This window comes from Phodopus roborovskii, unplaced genomic scaffold (genome assembly GCF_943737965.1).
Source record: "Phodopus roborovskii unplaced genomic scaffold, PHOROB, whole genome shotgun sequence".
NCBI lineage: Eukaryota > Metazoa > Chordata > Mammalia > Rodentia > Cricetidae > Phodopus > Phodopus roborovskii.
This window is the reverse complement of record NW_026126448.1, coordinates 3370495-3386529: the sequence shown is the minus strand read 5'-3', so window position 1 is coordinate 3386529 and position 16035 is coordinate 3370495. Positions and strand designations below refer to the sequence as shown.

Genomic DNA, 16035 nt, shown 5'->3' with positions numbered 1-16035 from the left:
CTTAACATCCTGGTTAAAAACATGCTTCTAAATCAGCTGTGTTCACAACCCAGTCTCTTTGCTCCGTCTTGCCTCATCTTGTTCCCTTTCTTTCCAGCGATAAAATAAAATATAGAAACAGACTATGTGTCTTCTGAGATTTCAATTTTTCTTTTATTTAGATAATTAGCACCATGGAGCCTCAGGTGTCAAATGGACCGACATCCAATACAAGCAATGGACCCTCCAGCAACAACAGAAACTGTCCTTCTCCCATGCAGACAGGAGCAGCCACAGATGACAGTAAAACCAACCTCATCGTCAACTATTTACCCCAGAACATGACTCAAGAGGAGTTCAGGAGTCTCTTTGGGAGCATTGGTGAAATAGAATCCTGCAAACTCGTGAGAGACAAAATTACAGGTATGCTCTTCAGCATGCAGGCTAGTGACTCACAGCACACAGTGTGTGTGTATGTGTGTGTGTGTGTGTGTGTGTGTGTGTGTGTAGCAGTGCATCTCAATGCCTACATCATATATGCAGGGATTACATGTATACATGCCACAAGCTCACACCATGTACACACATGTATACCACAGAAAGCCACCTTGCAGACCGATTAGACTAGGAAGCAGGTGAAGATTTTGAAGTCCCCCCCCCCTTTATATGTTTATATGAAATGGTCCTTGGCTTTATACTCATTTACTCTTGATCAACTGCCACTATTCTTTTGGTTTTTTGTTTTTCTTTTTGTTTTTCTGTTTTTATTTTTTTGTTTGTTTGTTGGTTGGTTGGTTGGTTTTTTGTTGTTGTTGTTTTGTTTTTTAGCTAGAGTTTCGTGTGTCCCAGGCTGGTTTAGAACTGGCTGGATAGCTGAGGATGCCTCTGTGCTCTGATTACAGGCATGTAATAAATACCATGCCTGGTTTTATGGGTGCTAGAAGTAGTGTGCTTCATGCATGCTGGGCAAGTGCTCCACCAACTGAACTGTGTCCCTAACTCTTCCTTTGCACTTTGGTCCTGAGCTCTGCCTTCTGTCTTTCCTCCCCTGTATTCTACACTGCCTTTATTCCTTTCTTCTGTTCTCAAACATTTGGTTTGTATGTGCCCAGTTTTCTTCCATATGTCATGACAGGTGTTTTTAAAAAGGGCCAAGGAGAAGGATAACATAATTGCTCTTTGTCTCTAAGAAGAACAAATCCCAAAGATAGCAGATAATTCTAGAATGTAAATACTCTACAGAAGAAGAAAGATGCTTAGTGAAGATACATATGGGAAATAGTTTATCTCATGTGTTTGTTCATTTCGAAGAAGGTCTTTAATTCATTGCTTTCTTCTTGACCTTTTACGTAAAAACAAAACAATACTCCTACCCCTATACGACCCCAATAGTCGGGATTTTAATGTTTGTCAGGCAATTATACTATGCCTGTTTGGGGAGAAAATTCCCTATACTCTTATTGGAAGAAAGAATATTTTCCCTAAAAAAATAATGAGCTGCATAATGAGGGCTACCAGTGAAGCTGCTACCATAGTGCTTCACTCAAGCACTCATTCACATTAACCTTGAGTACTTGTCAGTCATGAGTGTTGACTGCTGTGTCCATTCAACTGACAAGCAACTGGCTTGTATACGAGAAAATGAGGATCTGTGATTGAATCAGGATAAGACATCAGCCCATTTTAAATCAGATGCTACAGCACATATATGTTCATACAAACAAATACATCCTTTTACTCTTCTGATTCATGTGTAAATATGTCCCCTTTATAAATTAAGTATAAAGCTTAAAAATAGTACTATTTGTTAAGGTGTAAGTCATACAATCCCCCAACACAATTTATTTAGCTATAAAATTGGAAAATGATATCAAGAATGTACTGTAAGGATGAAATGAAAGGCAGGCTGTAACACACCTAGCAAAATGACTCTTGATAGGAGTCTTTAGTTAGTGGAGGGTGCTATTCATGAAAATGTAGCTAGTATCCTTAAAAGACCATGGTCCAGATAGAAATCTCTGATTCCAGACCTCTCAATGGGGCCAGGCTTTACAGATCTTAGCTAAGTGTACTGGATCTTCTAGTCTTTAAATGCCTGTACTTTCATAAAGCCGATGTTTAGATTCCTTGAATAATCTTTACATAATGGGATGATAATTCAAACCAAATTAAAACCAGTTAACCATATGATTCTTCCTCCCACTCCTATATAGAAAATGTATTTTGGGTTTTGCCTTACATTCTAAATAGGGCTTCTGCCAGCTATATTAGTGAATGGGTATTATTAATCACCTTTTCAGGAGAGTTCCCTCGGAACAGGAGTGAGATTTTTTAAAGTACTGATTCATGGTGTTGTTCCTTGTTTTCTGGAGACACGTGTTTAAACAAGCAGATTCCTTTACTGAAAGAATGCTAATTTGGTAGTTCACTGAGTGGATTTGAATAGGAGTGACAGCTTCTAAGACAGCCTTTAATTTGGTATACAAAACCAAAATTGTCAACTCTGGTTTGTTTAGCACCCTCTGCAGCACAAGCAGAGACATTCAGTAGCATCTGAGCTTAAAGATGAAACTTACGGGCTAAAGACAGAAATACAATTTGGGCATACATTTATAATTATGTAATATTTTAATTTCAGGCAAAACAAAAATTTATTTGTAGAGAACTTATGGGAACAAGACAGGAAAATATAGAGAGACCAGAGATATCTGCCCTCATTTGGTAGCAATGTTTAATAAAAGTAGAACTTATGGTTGTAAAGAGTGCTTATTAAATTCTTCATTTACACTACCTAATTAATTCTAGCATTTTAAATTAACAGTGAAACTGGTCCCTGCTGTACCATTCCATAGATGCAGCATATTTCCTCCATCTACCCGTTGTTCAGGTTTAATTGGCTACGCTGAAAGTCAGAGAAGGAGGGAGAGATGGGGCTGTGGGAGGTAGGGAAGGATGAGAATCACTGAGTGGACGAACCTCAGAGGCTTTCATTGGGGTTCAGTCATAACACGCGTCAGCAGGAGTGAAGTATCACACCAGACAAGTGCAAAGGCTGCTGCTAGTCCAGAAGTCAGGGTAAATGACATCATAGGTATTTTTGTTGCCCTGATTTTTAACATCCCAGCCCCCCCCCCACTTTCCTCCAACACCTCCTACAGAACTGAATGCATCTCAATCCTGTGAAGTTTACAAGAGGTTCTAAATATCCAGTGGGAGGATTAGGGGGTGGAAGGTGACAAAAAGATAAGAATTTAAGATTAAGATTTCCCAGCCCCAAGCCACTCCCAGGAAAGAATGACAGAGGGGATATGAGAAGTTCAAATCCCTTGAGGGAAAATAATGTTGATTGTGTTAACAACCAGCTAGAAGACTGTGGGCCATTCATTATTGACTGCTCCAAATGAGAATGCACAGAAGAAACTTGGTCATAGATTTAAGTGACATGGGAACATAGTTTAGTGCTGGCTAAGTACTGGACCACAGAGCACATCTTCCATTTCCTTAAATAAGGAAACTGAAGCAAGCCTAAGTGGCTTCTACAAGCAGACAGCACAGTTATCCTCCATGAGCTCAGGAGTCACCTAAAGCTTGACTTCATTCTGGAGCGTGTGCAAAATGAAGACTATAACCCAAAGTAACACTGTATTCTTCTAAGGAGATGCCCTCTGGAGAGCCTGCCCAATGCACCATGCCCTTAAACAATACTCCTGTGTATAAAAGGAAGCATAGATAACAGTATTTGTCATCCACTAGGGACATAATTCAACCTGCATCTTTCTTCGAGGTTCAGGCAACTTTACCGAAAGTACCAGTTTTAAGATTCCCTTGCATTGTTTCTGAACATCTCTGTTATCTTACTAAGTAATGCCTTCTCAGAAACATTTGATTTTTCATTTTGCATTGGAAAAAGACATCTAATCTAGGTACACAGGAGAGAAAATAGATAACCTGAGTTGTTTCTGGGTAGAGCCTTGGGCTCATGAAGTCACAGAAAGCCAAGTCTTAGCTTTTTTTTTTTTTTTTTTTTTTTTTTTTCCTCATCAACCTGCTGCTGGAGAGAAAGGAAAATGTCACATGACCCTCAGGGTTCAGGCAAAGAACAACAAGCTGGAGTAAAAATTATGTATTTCTCATGGACTTCTGAGAATTCATTAGGTTCTTAGTCTTTGTTGCCGTTGGCTTTTGTTCTTTACTGGATCCAGATTTCTGTATGGTTGGCATTTTTAGGGGAAAAAAAAACATACAACTTGGCCAGAATAGACTTAGGTGAGTTATGTATGTCTAAAGCCAGCCCAGCTGTGAAGATGAATTTTATCATTATAAATGTCTATCTTGTTACTGCCCCGCCCCACAAGGAATAAAGAAGAGGGAAAAATAACAAAGGAAAGTCCCTAGAGGAAGCGGTGATATTGCACAGTGGTAGTATGCCGGCTTAGCATATGTAAGGCCCTGGTTCCAAAACAACAACAAAACCTAGAAAGGAAGAAGTTAATAGAAGGCAATGTACATCTGTGAGCTGCCTAGTTGTGTGCGTGAGTGTGTGTGTGTGTGTGTGTGTGTGTGTGTGTGTGTGTGTGTGTGTGTAGGAATAGCTTTTAAGAAGAGTTTTCTGTCCATTTCTGGCAAGACAGAGGTATACCGGAGTTTTTGAGAACAGAGCAGTCCAAACTGAACACTGCTGACTACAAACCTGGGTCTGTCTAGGCTGGTGTATGGACAGACTCTAAACCCTGGTGCTTGAATAAAGTAGGTGTGTAAGCTGGGGCTATTGCAGAAGGCTAGGAAGATGGAGTTCTGATACAAACAGAGGAATGAAAGGCAAAGAAATAGGACTGACCTTCCGGTGTAGAGCAAAAGCAGATTTTCTTTCCCTGTGCTTTGGCCAAAGGAAGTACAGCTTGAAGGTAGAGGTGGCTGGTTGGAATTAGTGGTCCAATAGGAAGCAGCATGGCCAGATGAACTTAAGTAGGTCAAAAGTAAGCGTAACTTCCCTTCCTGCTTTTCCTTTACGATATGTCTTTGAATTAATATCACCATTCAATGACAAAAGCAGAACAAGCAGGTAAAAACTCATAAAAACCCTTTGAAGCACTCTGGGTACTGGGGTGAATTCATTGCCAGTATCTCTGTACCCCAATTTAAAAAGGGAACCGTCTCAGTTTCCATACGGTGACAGGAGAGTTCTTCGGGTCTGTGAAGGCCTAAGCAGCCTGTATGACCCTCAGCAGGTGAGACTGGGATGGGAAACAGCACTGTGAGCCTTTCTGTATCAGAGCTTCCCGGTCAGAGCCTGACATACAGTAAGGTCTAGTAAAGAGCAGGGAGAGAAGAGTCAGGCTCCAGACTTACTCTGTTTCGCTTCTGCTTTCAGGGAACTGGATTTGTAGGAACACTATGAGAATTTGGTCATCTCTCCAAGATGATCACATAAACAATAAAAGGCTCAGGTGAAAAAAAAAAAACTAAATTCTGAAAAACTTTCAATTGACTCCTAGAAAATGAAGTGGGCCATAAGATGAGTCTTATCAGAATCATCTGATAGAAAAATTAGCAAAGACAAAGAATAGCTGTTGTGTGTGTGTGTGTGTGTGTGTGTGTGTGTGTGTGTGTGTGTGTGTTGTATGCACCATGCACCTTCATGTGTTGTCAGGGGGGGGGGGGTAGCAGCTCATGTAATAGTCCATTTGCATCTCCTGGAGAGTGGCAGGGCTGCAATCTTCCAATAAGCACCTTCAATGCACTCAGGAGACAGAGCCTCATGTAGTCCTCAGCCTCCTTCACAGGTGAAATTTGAAGTTGGGGGTAAACAAGCAACTTGTATAAGTTGAGTCACCCTGAAAGTACAGGAGCAGAGACTTGGACCCAGCCCTGTCTCACTAATTATGAACTGTCCAATGTATGCTTTACACCTACCTACCAGCTTCTTCCAAAACATTCAACTGACTTATCTCCTGTTCAAACCAATCCAGGCCATTTTATAGGCAACAGAAATTTTCAATACAGGGAAAACATGACTAGAACTCAGAATCTTTTGTTTTGGAAAATAGTATATAAATATATGCATTGAAATACATGCATTTAAAAAAAATCTGAATTCAACAAGTCATGGCTCATCTGAACTCAGACCTCCAGTAGTTTTTGTATAGAAAAGTTTTTTTTGAGATTATAATATAATCACATCATTTTCCCCTTCCTCCATCTCCTACAGTCTGCTCCCCCTCCCAACCATTTAAATTCATGGACACTTTTTTAATTAAGTTGTTACATATTTTAACTTCTGATTTTCACCCTTCTTGAAATGCCTTTCATTATATTTGCCTTTTATTTTCTAAAAACTGCGTTCCAATGAAAGCTGCCTTAAATTTCAATAAAATTAAACCCAGCCACAATTAGGTATATCCAAGAAAATCCCAGAATATTGCCTATGTAAGTGAAGTTTTCTTATATGCACATGAGAAGGGCAGTTGTCAGTGAGGGGAAGAGTATAGGAAATAGCACTTGGCAGCATGTTTTGCTCAGGTTTGGGAAGAGGCAGGGTGCTAAGTCTCTGGCACTCGGGAGGAAATCAGGCTATTTGCCTCGATTATTGTATGTGTCACCTCCCTGCAGTCACCTTACAAGTATGCCACAAAGAAGAATAAAGGGGTTTGACATGTTTACTTGAAAAAAAAATCAAAAATAAACAAACAAACAAAAAAACCAGGTTGACTACTGCTAAAGGAAGCTAATGGGAAAATTTTAGGTGTGGAGAAAATTTGGAAGTCTACAGGGATTGCAAACCAGGAGAGGAGTCTACCGTCTACCATATGAAGAGCAAAACTGTCAGAACATTAAGTGTAGACAGCAAGCCATGTAATCATTGTGCCTCTTATACACCCACCAAGGGCAACCAGACACCTTCCATTGCTTCTAATTGGGATTTGGCAGTTGAGTGGAGCTATTAGGTTTAAGGTTTGTGCTGACTTTTCAGACATCTTTCAATACTTTTTTTTTTTCCTTCTAAAATGGCAGTTGTCAGGTTTACAGACCAGCCAGCTATGGTTTCCTTTGCCTCCTGGTTTCCTTCCCTTTCATCTCCCCCTCCAAATCTGACAGTTCTGTCCTGATTTCAAACTTAGATAGGGAAATGTCCTCTCATCCCAGGAGAGATATCTCAATGGCTTTTACCTAGGATGTGAATCAGGCCTGGGTATTTTAAGGAGTTTCTATTTCTGTGCTTTAGCTGACTGTTTGGTTCATCAGACAATTCCCTGTTCACCCAGCCTCTTCTCTTTCTCCTAACACGCACACACATGCGCACACACACACACACACACTCACATATGCACATACACTCACATGCACACCTCACACACACATACACACAAGGCATGAACATACACTCACATATACTCCCCCACTCACACCCAATTCATACACACATTCACATGAACACCCCTCTCTCTCTCTCTCTCTCTCACTCTCACACACACACACACACACACACACACACACACACACACACACACTTCTCTATAGAATGGCCTGGTTGATTGCAACTATAAACTAAGCAGAAAGATAATGTCAAACTGAGATTTCCACACATTATCTAAAAATGTAGTTCATCAGATTCAGGGCAAGAGGAAAGTGCCTTCTGAAATGTGTAAAGGAAATTCCTTTTCCTCATCTCTGAGAGGTGTGGTAGTGGTGATTTCTTTTTCCATCTGCTCCGCCCCCATTCTGCAGCTCCTTTATGCTCTTAACTGATGAACTCTGTGCCTGTCTTTATGCCTCATGAAAACTAAAAACCTTTTAAGTTGCCTTTCATTTTTTCTACAATGCTGAAATTGGGCTTTGATAAGGGAAGATGTTTCTAGTTTGGAGAAAAGATAAAATTCATATAGAGACCATATATCTGTGTAAGGCTTTTCACATTTGTAAAATATTTTCAATCAGCCAACAGTATTTATTTAGTGCCTACTCTCTCAGACCAAATAAATGTTATTCTCTTCCCTCTCTTAAACGCTTTCAGGATTGTGATATGAGGAAATTCACATATGTATGTATGGGCAGACAGTAAGTGAGGTAAGGCAAGACATAAGAAGGTCCTCCATCAGCCTGCAGATACAGAAGAAACCGGTGACTGTTTTCAGGGTGGTTTGGTTTGATCACAGTCCAATCTTACCTTTCCTATCCATTACTATTAAAATCATTTTAAAAGAGCTAATTAGATGGATGAGTGAGTAAAATGCTTGCTGCACAAGCCTGAAGCTCTGAATTTGAATCCCAGCACACATGTAAAAGCCTGGAGTGCCAATGTGTACCTGTACTCACAATTCTGCAGCAACAGAGACAGGAAGATCCTCACAGTTTGCTGGCCACCCAGTCTAGCCAAATCAGTGACTTCCGGATTCAGTGACAGACCTTGTCCCAAAAGTAAAGTGGATGGCAATTAAGGAAGACACCTGATGTTGACGTCTGGCCTCCATGTGCATGTGCATATATGTGCACTTATACACAGAGGCACATAAACATTTATACTACATATATACATACAAAAGTATTTGGAAAGACAACACAAGAGAGTTGATTGATAACGATGCAAGGGGAAGACTTGACAGGAGGCCAGCTATGGGGCAGCTACAGTGGCAGCATACAGGATCTGTAATTTCACTGAAGCTTTATATTCCCAAGATCAGTGGTTATTACCCCATTTTGCAGATGAAGCCAAGTCTAGAATTATGTGGTGAGAGGTTGGTTGGGTCTGTCTGTAAAACCTATTTCTGTTTCTGCTGAGTGAAAGTGAAAACACCATCAGTTATGAATAGCCAAAGGAGTAAGGAGTAACAATGGACTGAGGTGCTCAGAGCAAGTATCAAAGAAGAATGGCCCTTAAATCTTGAGAAAAAAAAGATTGTAGAAAATCAATATATGGTAAGGGGGCAATTGATCCATGCTTCAGAGGTATTGTTAAGTGGTAAATATTTATGCCTCCTCACTCACCAGATTCATATATTGAAATCCTAGTCCTCAAAGTAACTGGAAATAGGACCTTTGCCCAAGTAATTAAGGTTAAATGAGGTCATATGGATAGAATCCAATAATATTAGTATCCTAATGAGAAAGGAAAGAAAAATCAGGGCTCCCTCAGTGTCTACACATCAAATAAGGCAGTTCTCTGCATGCCAGAAAGAGGGCCCTAGCTAGAGCCCTATCATGCCTGTATTCTGATCTTGGGCTTCCAACCTCCACAACTATGATAAAATTAATTTTAAAATCTATATGAATCAGAACATGTTGTTATGAGAAGCCCAAGTTGAGTAATATGAATATTATCAAGCAATAATGAATGGAGCAGTTAGAATACTTCACAAGGTAGAATTTCCTCTTTTGTTAGTGAAGAAAGTACAGTTCAGGAAAAGGAAGTAATTCATTCAAGGTCAGAGCCAATAAATAAAGCTGAGATTTCAACCCAAGCCTGCCGATACCTTCTACTTGCTAATAAATAAGCCTACCCAACATAGGATGATGTCTGTTGCCCTCCTGAGGTCAGGTACATATTTGCTTACTGACTCTTTCTACATCCATTTCTTGGTAATTTATAAGTCTGAGTTTTCTAACCAGCTCTTGTTTCTTACTTGAAAGTCTGGTGAGATGCCGGACCCATTCAACACAAAGTGGATGCTCAGGTTAGGATAACAGCTCGGTACTGTAGCTCCTCAGGAATGCCCCATCACATTCAAATAGAATCGGATTAAGTAATTCTCATGTGTAGTATAAGCCAGAAATGCCAACTTAGTGATCCCAAGCATTTTCTCATGTTAGTTTTCAGAGGCTTTTCTCCTTTAACCTTTTGAAGCATCCAACATGTGAAATTGTCTAAACTGATGAGTCCAGAGAAACCCAAAGAAGACTTGAATCAACCAATCACATGGCTTATTTTTCCTGCTATTTCCTTCTCTCTCTCTCTCTCTCTCTCTCTCTCTCTCTCTCTCTCTCTCTCTCTCTCTCCCCCTCTCTCTTTAAATTTCCTGTCCTACTTTCTCTGTCTGACTTATTTACACATGTGCCACTTTGATCTGAAGGGACTTGAGCTGACTTTTAAGATAAAGAGTTAATATTAAATATAAAATGGATCATGGGCAGAAGGAAATGGATAGAGAAGTGTCACCCAGGAGCCCAGCTCTGTCCTGTACTCCCTACCAGCTGTTTTGTAGCCCTTTCCCTGGATTTCCAGGTGTCCGTGGTGACAGCTGCCAGCTATAATGCAAGATGGGCTGTGAATCCTGAAATCATACACATGGAGTTTTCCTTTGTGCTTATCTCTTTCCCAATTTGGATTGCTTTTTTTTTAATGACAAAGTCTGACAGTAATGCGGCGGAGAAGCTGCCTGAATGGAGTTGCTGTTTGTACATCATGAGATGTAAACAGTGTGCCAAGAGAACAGCTCCAAAGCAAGCCGTCCTTGCCTGCTGCCCTTCCGTGAGTGTCTGCAGTCTTCTCCCTCCCTGTAGTCCTCACGGTTGAGCACACAGGACTTCACTTAGTTCATGGCTTCCATCTTTTTGGCGATAGTTCTGGCCACAGCCACAGTCTGGACAACCAACAGGAATCTCAGATGTCATTCTCATGTCTGGGCACTGTCATGAAACAAGAACTATCTTATCTACCCCTTCCAGCACCCCTCACAATCAGTGCAGCCTTGCCTATGAGACAGCTACCATGAGTAGAAAGAGGAACGTATCCACTTAGGCTGAACACTTTCAGCTCAGAATACCAAACAGCACATCAAACCACCCCAAACTGAAGTCAAATTCAGTGTCTTCCCTGACACACACACACACACACTCTCTCTCTCTCTCTCTCACACACACACACACACACTCTCTCTCTCTCTCTCTCACACACACACACACACTCTCTCTCACACATGCACACACACTCTCCCACACACACTCTCTCACACACACACACACACACACACTCTCTCTCTCTCACACACGCACACACACTCTTTCCCACACAGACACTCTCACACACATTCTCTCTCTCTCTCTCTCTCTCTCTCTCACACACACACGCACACTTACTAAATGAGCAGTAACACTGCACAGGTTATTTTACCACCCGCTCAGACAACCACTTCCTCAATATCCAGTGAAGATGAAATCTGTTTCCCCTACTTTATCTTAGTAGTACTTGTGGGTTCAAACTCAGTGACACATATGAAGGCATTTTGCAACAATAATTAATATCGGGTTTTGTAGTTTTAGAAGACTGTCAGTGAAAGCCTTTAGTTCAATATTTGAAAACATCAGGGTAAATTTTAAGATTAATTTAATAATTAGACTGCTTTGAGGGCTGGAGAAAACAGCTCAGTCAGTTAAACACTTGCAAGGACCTGAGTTAGACCCATAGAACCATGGTTAAAAAAAAAAAAAAGGCGTGGTAGCACATTTTTATAATTGTAGGGCTGAGAAGGCAGAGAGAGTCAGATCCCTGGTGCTCACTAGTCACCAGCCCAGCATGAAAATGACACCAAGGTTATCCTCATACTTCTACACACACATACACACAAAAGCACAACACTCACATATCCACACACATGTATACACACATGTTCATACATAAACACACACACACTACATTTTTTTTCCTTTTTAAATAATAAGGTCAGTGTGATAAAATGTAAGACTCTATGAGGTTCCTAATCTAGCATCGGTTTTTGGGGTTTCTGTGTATCTGGACATTCTGTGCCTTCGGTGATTCCATGCAGGGAATTAATAGTACTTCCCACCTTACTGAGTGTTGTGAGATTGGATGAGCTGCCAATATGTTGTTGAGCTGTTGAAGTGATACCGGTTCAGGATATTACTGTGGTCACTCAGGAGATAGGATGCTGCAAGCAGGGGATTTATAAGAGAAGGGCGTCAACACCCTATGATAAGCCAGCTTTGCTTTCTAGTCTGCCTTCCAGATGTTTTGTTCAGTTATCTACGAACAACTCAGCAAAAGCTGATTAACTCTCTCAGACATCAGTGTCTAACTGTTATTAATGCTCTAACTGATCAAATTACATTGCCACAGATCCTACTTGTGCTGTTAATATTAGATTTTGGATTCCGGTCTATAATGAATGATTTTTCCTCCATGCATTGGAAAAATTGGTTAGCCGAGTTCATAAGAAAGTTTAATTAGCAAGCTGTTTGTGAAAATAGCGGCAGTGAGTCATCATTCAAAATGAACTAACATTTCTCAGCGTTGAATTTGTTCTGCTCTTCCTTGAGCAGCCACACAGAATCTTTTGTTTGTCAAGCTGGCACATGCTGCCCACTTGAACTGCACCATGTAATAAACTAATAACAAAACCAGCATATTCTTAGAGCCGGGAAGAAGGGGAGGTATAGGGGTGTCTATTTGGGCATGTGTGTCTGTGTCTTCCAGAGGAGTATCAAAGGACTTCCTGGAATCTAGCACTGTGCTAGGCAGAAACCTAGTGATTAAGAGCTAGACTTCCTGCAATACAGCCCACTCTTCCTACTCACTAGCTGTGCAACAGGTATTCTCACCCTCTGTTCCTCTGTTTCCTCATTCCTAAAAATAGGAACATTTGTGGAATTATTGTGTTAGTATGGGTAAAATACTATGAGATATCATTTTATTATCCCTACTTTACATATGAGAAAATGTGCTCAAAAAAAAAAAAAAAAAAAAAAAGGTAACTTATCCAAGGCCATGTGTCCATGTGTCTTCAAAGTAGCATGACAAAGTTAAATCATGCATGTTTGACTCCAAAGCCTCTATTTTTATCTTCTACACTAATCACCTCCCAGGGTCAGATGTCAATATAGATTTCCACCCACCACCTCTCTGTATGGAGGGGGGCATGTAGTTCATTGCATTAGACCCAAATTGTACCAACATGAAAATGTATTTTGGATGTCTGATCCCCTCTCCTCTGCAGCTCTATGCTGTATCTAGCTTGTCTTAGAAGCAAGATTGTATGATGCCTTCTGAGAAACAGACTCACAGACAGTGACAGGGGAAAAGAAACCTTGGACGTTTGTAGACATCCCTGTTATCCCGTAAGCAGTATCTCAGCATTGAACTGCCTCTTGGTGATTACGTCCTGAGACAGTGATCAATCCTGTTTCACAGACTAGTGTTTATTTAGGAATCCCATCCAGCAGTCCTTCCCAAAACTGTTTAATCTGCATTTTACTTCTTGAAAGGGGGTTCTGTTACAAAAAAAAAAAAAAATGAGCTTGGGAAACTTAAGTGAACCAATAAAAAGGCATCCTTTAAACCCCCTTCTCCGCATCTGTGCTAGCATACCTTATAGAACTTGGAATGTATAGAATGTGTGGGATTGCCCTGGTGTGATAGGTGGGTAAGCAAGAGGGCTTGCTGTGCTGATGGTGTCTCACCTGCTCCTAGAAGGAACAGAAAATGGTACCAGATGGATCCTTCAAGTGGGACCACCACAGTCCCTTCACACACTGTACACTTTGGAAAGATGTTGAGCACTGTTGAGCATGCTCTGGGCATCATTCAGCCCATATTATCCAAATTTCATTTTATTTTCCATTGCCTAAATATCTGAGCCATAAGGAGATGTTTATAGCTTACCATTCTTGCCTATTCCTAAGCACCCCTTCATTTTCATGTCTACCAGGTATTTGACTCAGTGTTTTGGGGTTGCTCGTTCTTTTCCTGAACTGGCCATTCATTCTCTGACATTTATTTCTCAGAGCCAAAAGTGGCTTTCCTCTCTCATCCCTACCCTACAGACCTATTTCTGGGTGAGTGCTTCTGTTCTTGGATATTCTCTTACCTCAGCCCCTTACCCTTGCAAGCTAAACGTCCTTGTGGTGTTTTTGTTTTGTTTAAAGACAAAACTACTTTTATTTCTTTTAAGAATTTAAGGAATTTCTGTTTTTTAAAAGATTTGTTGGAGTCAAACTAGCTGTCAGACAATAAAAATGGGCATTGTGTCTGGTTCCTTCCTGACAATGAACTCTTCCATGGTAAGAATAGGAAAGCTTGTCTTCACATTCTCTTATATTTTTGGTTGTGAGCCTAGCCTTTAGTGGCCGAGCCATCTCTCCAGCCCTTGTCTTCACATTCTCAGAGCTGTTACTGGTAGATCCGAGGCCAAAGAAGCCCAACTCCTTATTGCAGAAAGGACACAGTGACAGAGGCTGTAAAGATCCTGCCCCAGCTAACATTTGACATCCTGACTTATCTCTGTATCTACACTCAGATGCACATCCAACTCTCTCACACACACATAACACATGTGCAACACACACACACACACACACACACACACACACACACACACACACACACCCTTCTCTACAGAATGGCCGGGTCGATTGCAACTATAAAGTAAGCAGGAAGATAATGTCAAACTAAGATTTCCACACATTATCTAAAAATGTAATTCATCAGATTCAGGGCAGGAGGAAAGTGCCTCCCTAAATGTGTAAGGGAAATTCCTTTTCACCTACTTCAGTGAAAAACTAAACATTTGGTTTTGCCTGTTGCAATCACTAATATTTATGAAACATTACTTTGTGCCAAGCCCTCTCACATAACCTATCTCATTGAATCTAAATTTCAGCATGATACTGGTAGCTTCCACAGACCTTTTATGGGGATGCTGTCTGGTAGGGGAGTTTTGAAAGTCATTGTCTTAGTGTTGGATTCAGCAGTTCTTTCAACCATAGCCACTCAACCCACAAAGTTTCATCTTGCCCAAAGGCTTATTACCGAGCACACAATCAGTATTAATCTGACAGATTTGTCTGCCTCTTCTTCCTTTGTTGCTAAACCATTGTCTTTAACATCTGCAACACTTCTGGAATCACCTGTTGGTTTGCATCCACTCTGGATGGGAAGCCTTGACTATTTGACATCCAGACCTTTGTTTCATGTGAGGCTAAACCAACCAAGAATTAAGAATTCTGGATCATTTTTATGGCTAGCTGAGAGTTTGCCAAAATCCTCCTCTTTTTTGTTTCAAGCCTGTTAAAAATATATTTAAAAGTATGACTATTCTTCCCTGTCTTGTAAGAATATTCTGGGTATAATTTAATTGAATGTGGCTTTGATTAAGAATCTTTCATTGCCCCAGGGTCATCAGTCTGAACACTCCTTCTTTTTAGTACAATAAATGCTGAAGGTAAGATAGTTGTCACTGAGGCTTCTATTGTCCTTAGTACATTACCCAGAATATTTTTCCCTTTCAGCCCTTTTTTAACCAAGCACTTGATACTAGCTTTTTATCTTACGAATTTCTATTCTTTCTTGCACAACAGAAGAAAAATAGGACTCAGATTGGTTCAGTTTTTCATTTGTTGAAGTTTATTATTGAAATTTATATTTGAAGAGCTGTCACTTGGAGCAAGTTATTTTATAGGACAAACCAAAGGGAATGAAAAAAGATCTCTTTTGAAAAATGAATTGCTTGGTTTTTCTTATTGTATAATGTGCATTTCTGTCTGGGGAGCTGCTAGAAATGTGTATCTATGTTCTGTCAGGCCCCATATGCCTTACATGAACAATGGGGGCACCCCATTCCACATCTGCATGATATAATCTCTGCATGCTGGAAGCTCTAGCTTCCATTGAGGGGGTTGGCATTAGATGCATCCATTTGAGGACCTGGGTCTGGGTCTTGATGCCCTTGATTTTAAATGGTAGTGACAATGCTTGCATTATAGGGCTATTTTAAGGAGTATGTGACATTTAAAAAAAAACAGTTGGTGTAGTAAATGGCACTCAAATGATAAATTTTAGGTAGTATTTGTTCTCTTATTGAATCCATTTATTTAATATATTAAACAGAAATTTACTAACAGTCTACTATGTATCAAGCATTGGTCTTACCAACATTTACCAGCCCCATGTCCTCACCCTTAAGGAGATTTCCAGTCTATTGAGAAATGTATTTGGTTCAACAAGCATGTATTAAATGCTTACTGTGGTTCGAGCACTTTGCTTATTGTCCTGATGCCACATAATTATAGAACTGACACCTGCTTATGAATCCAGAATGTACCTTCTGAAAA

General features: G+C 40.4%; 1 protein-coding gene across 7 annotated transcripts in view; it reads left to right on the top strand.

Moving 5' to 3' along the window:
- Nucleotides 1–16035, top strand: part of Elavl4 (ELAV like RNA binding protein 4) — a 134300-nt gene that overhangs the window by 86239 nt on the left and 32026 nt on the right. For all 7 annotated transcript variants that reach the window (XM_051188461.1, XM_051188459.1, XM_051188458.1 and 4 more), the window contains exon 2: nt 162–402. In XM_051188461.1, coding sequence (XP_051044418.1) covers nt 162–402 — 241 coding nt within the window. The remainder of the gene's footprint in view (nt 1–161; nt 403–16035) is intronic.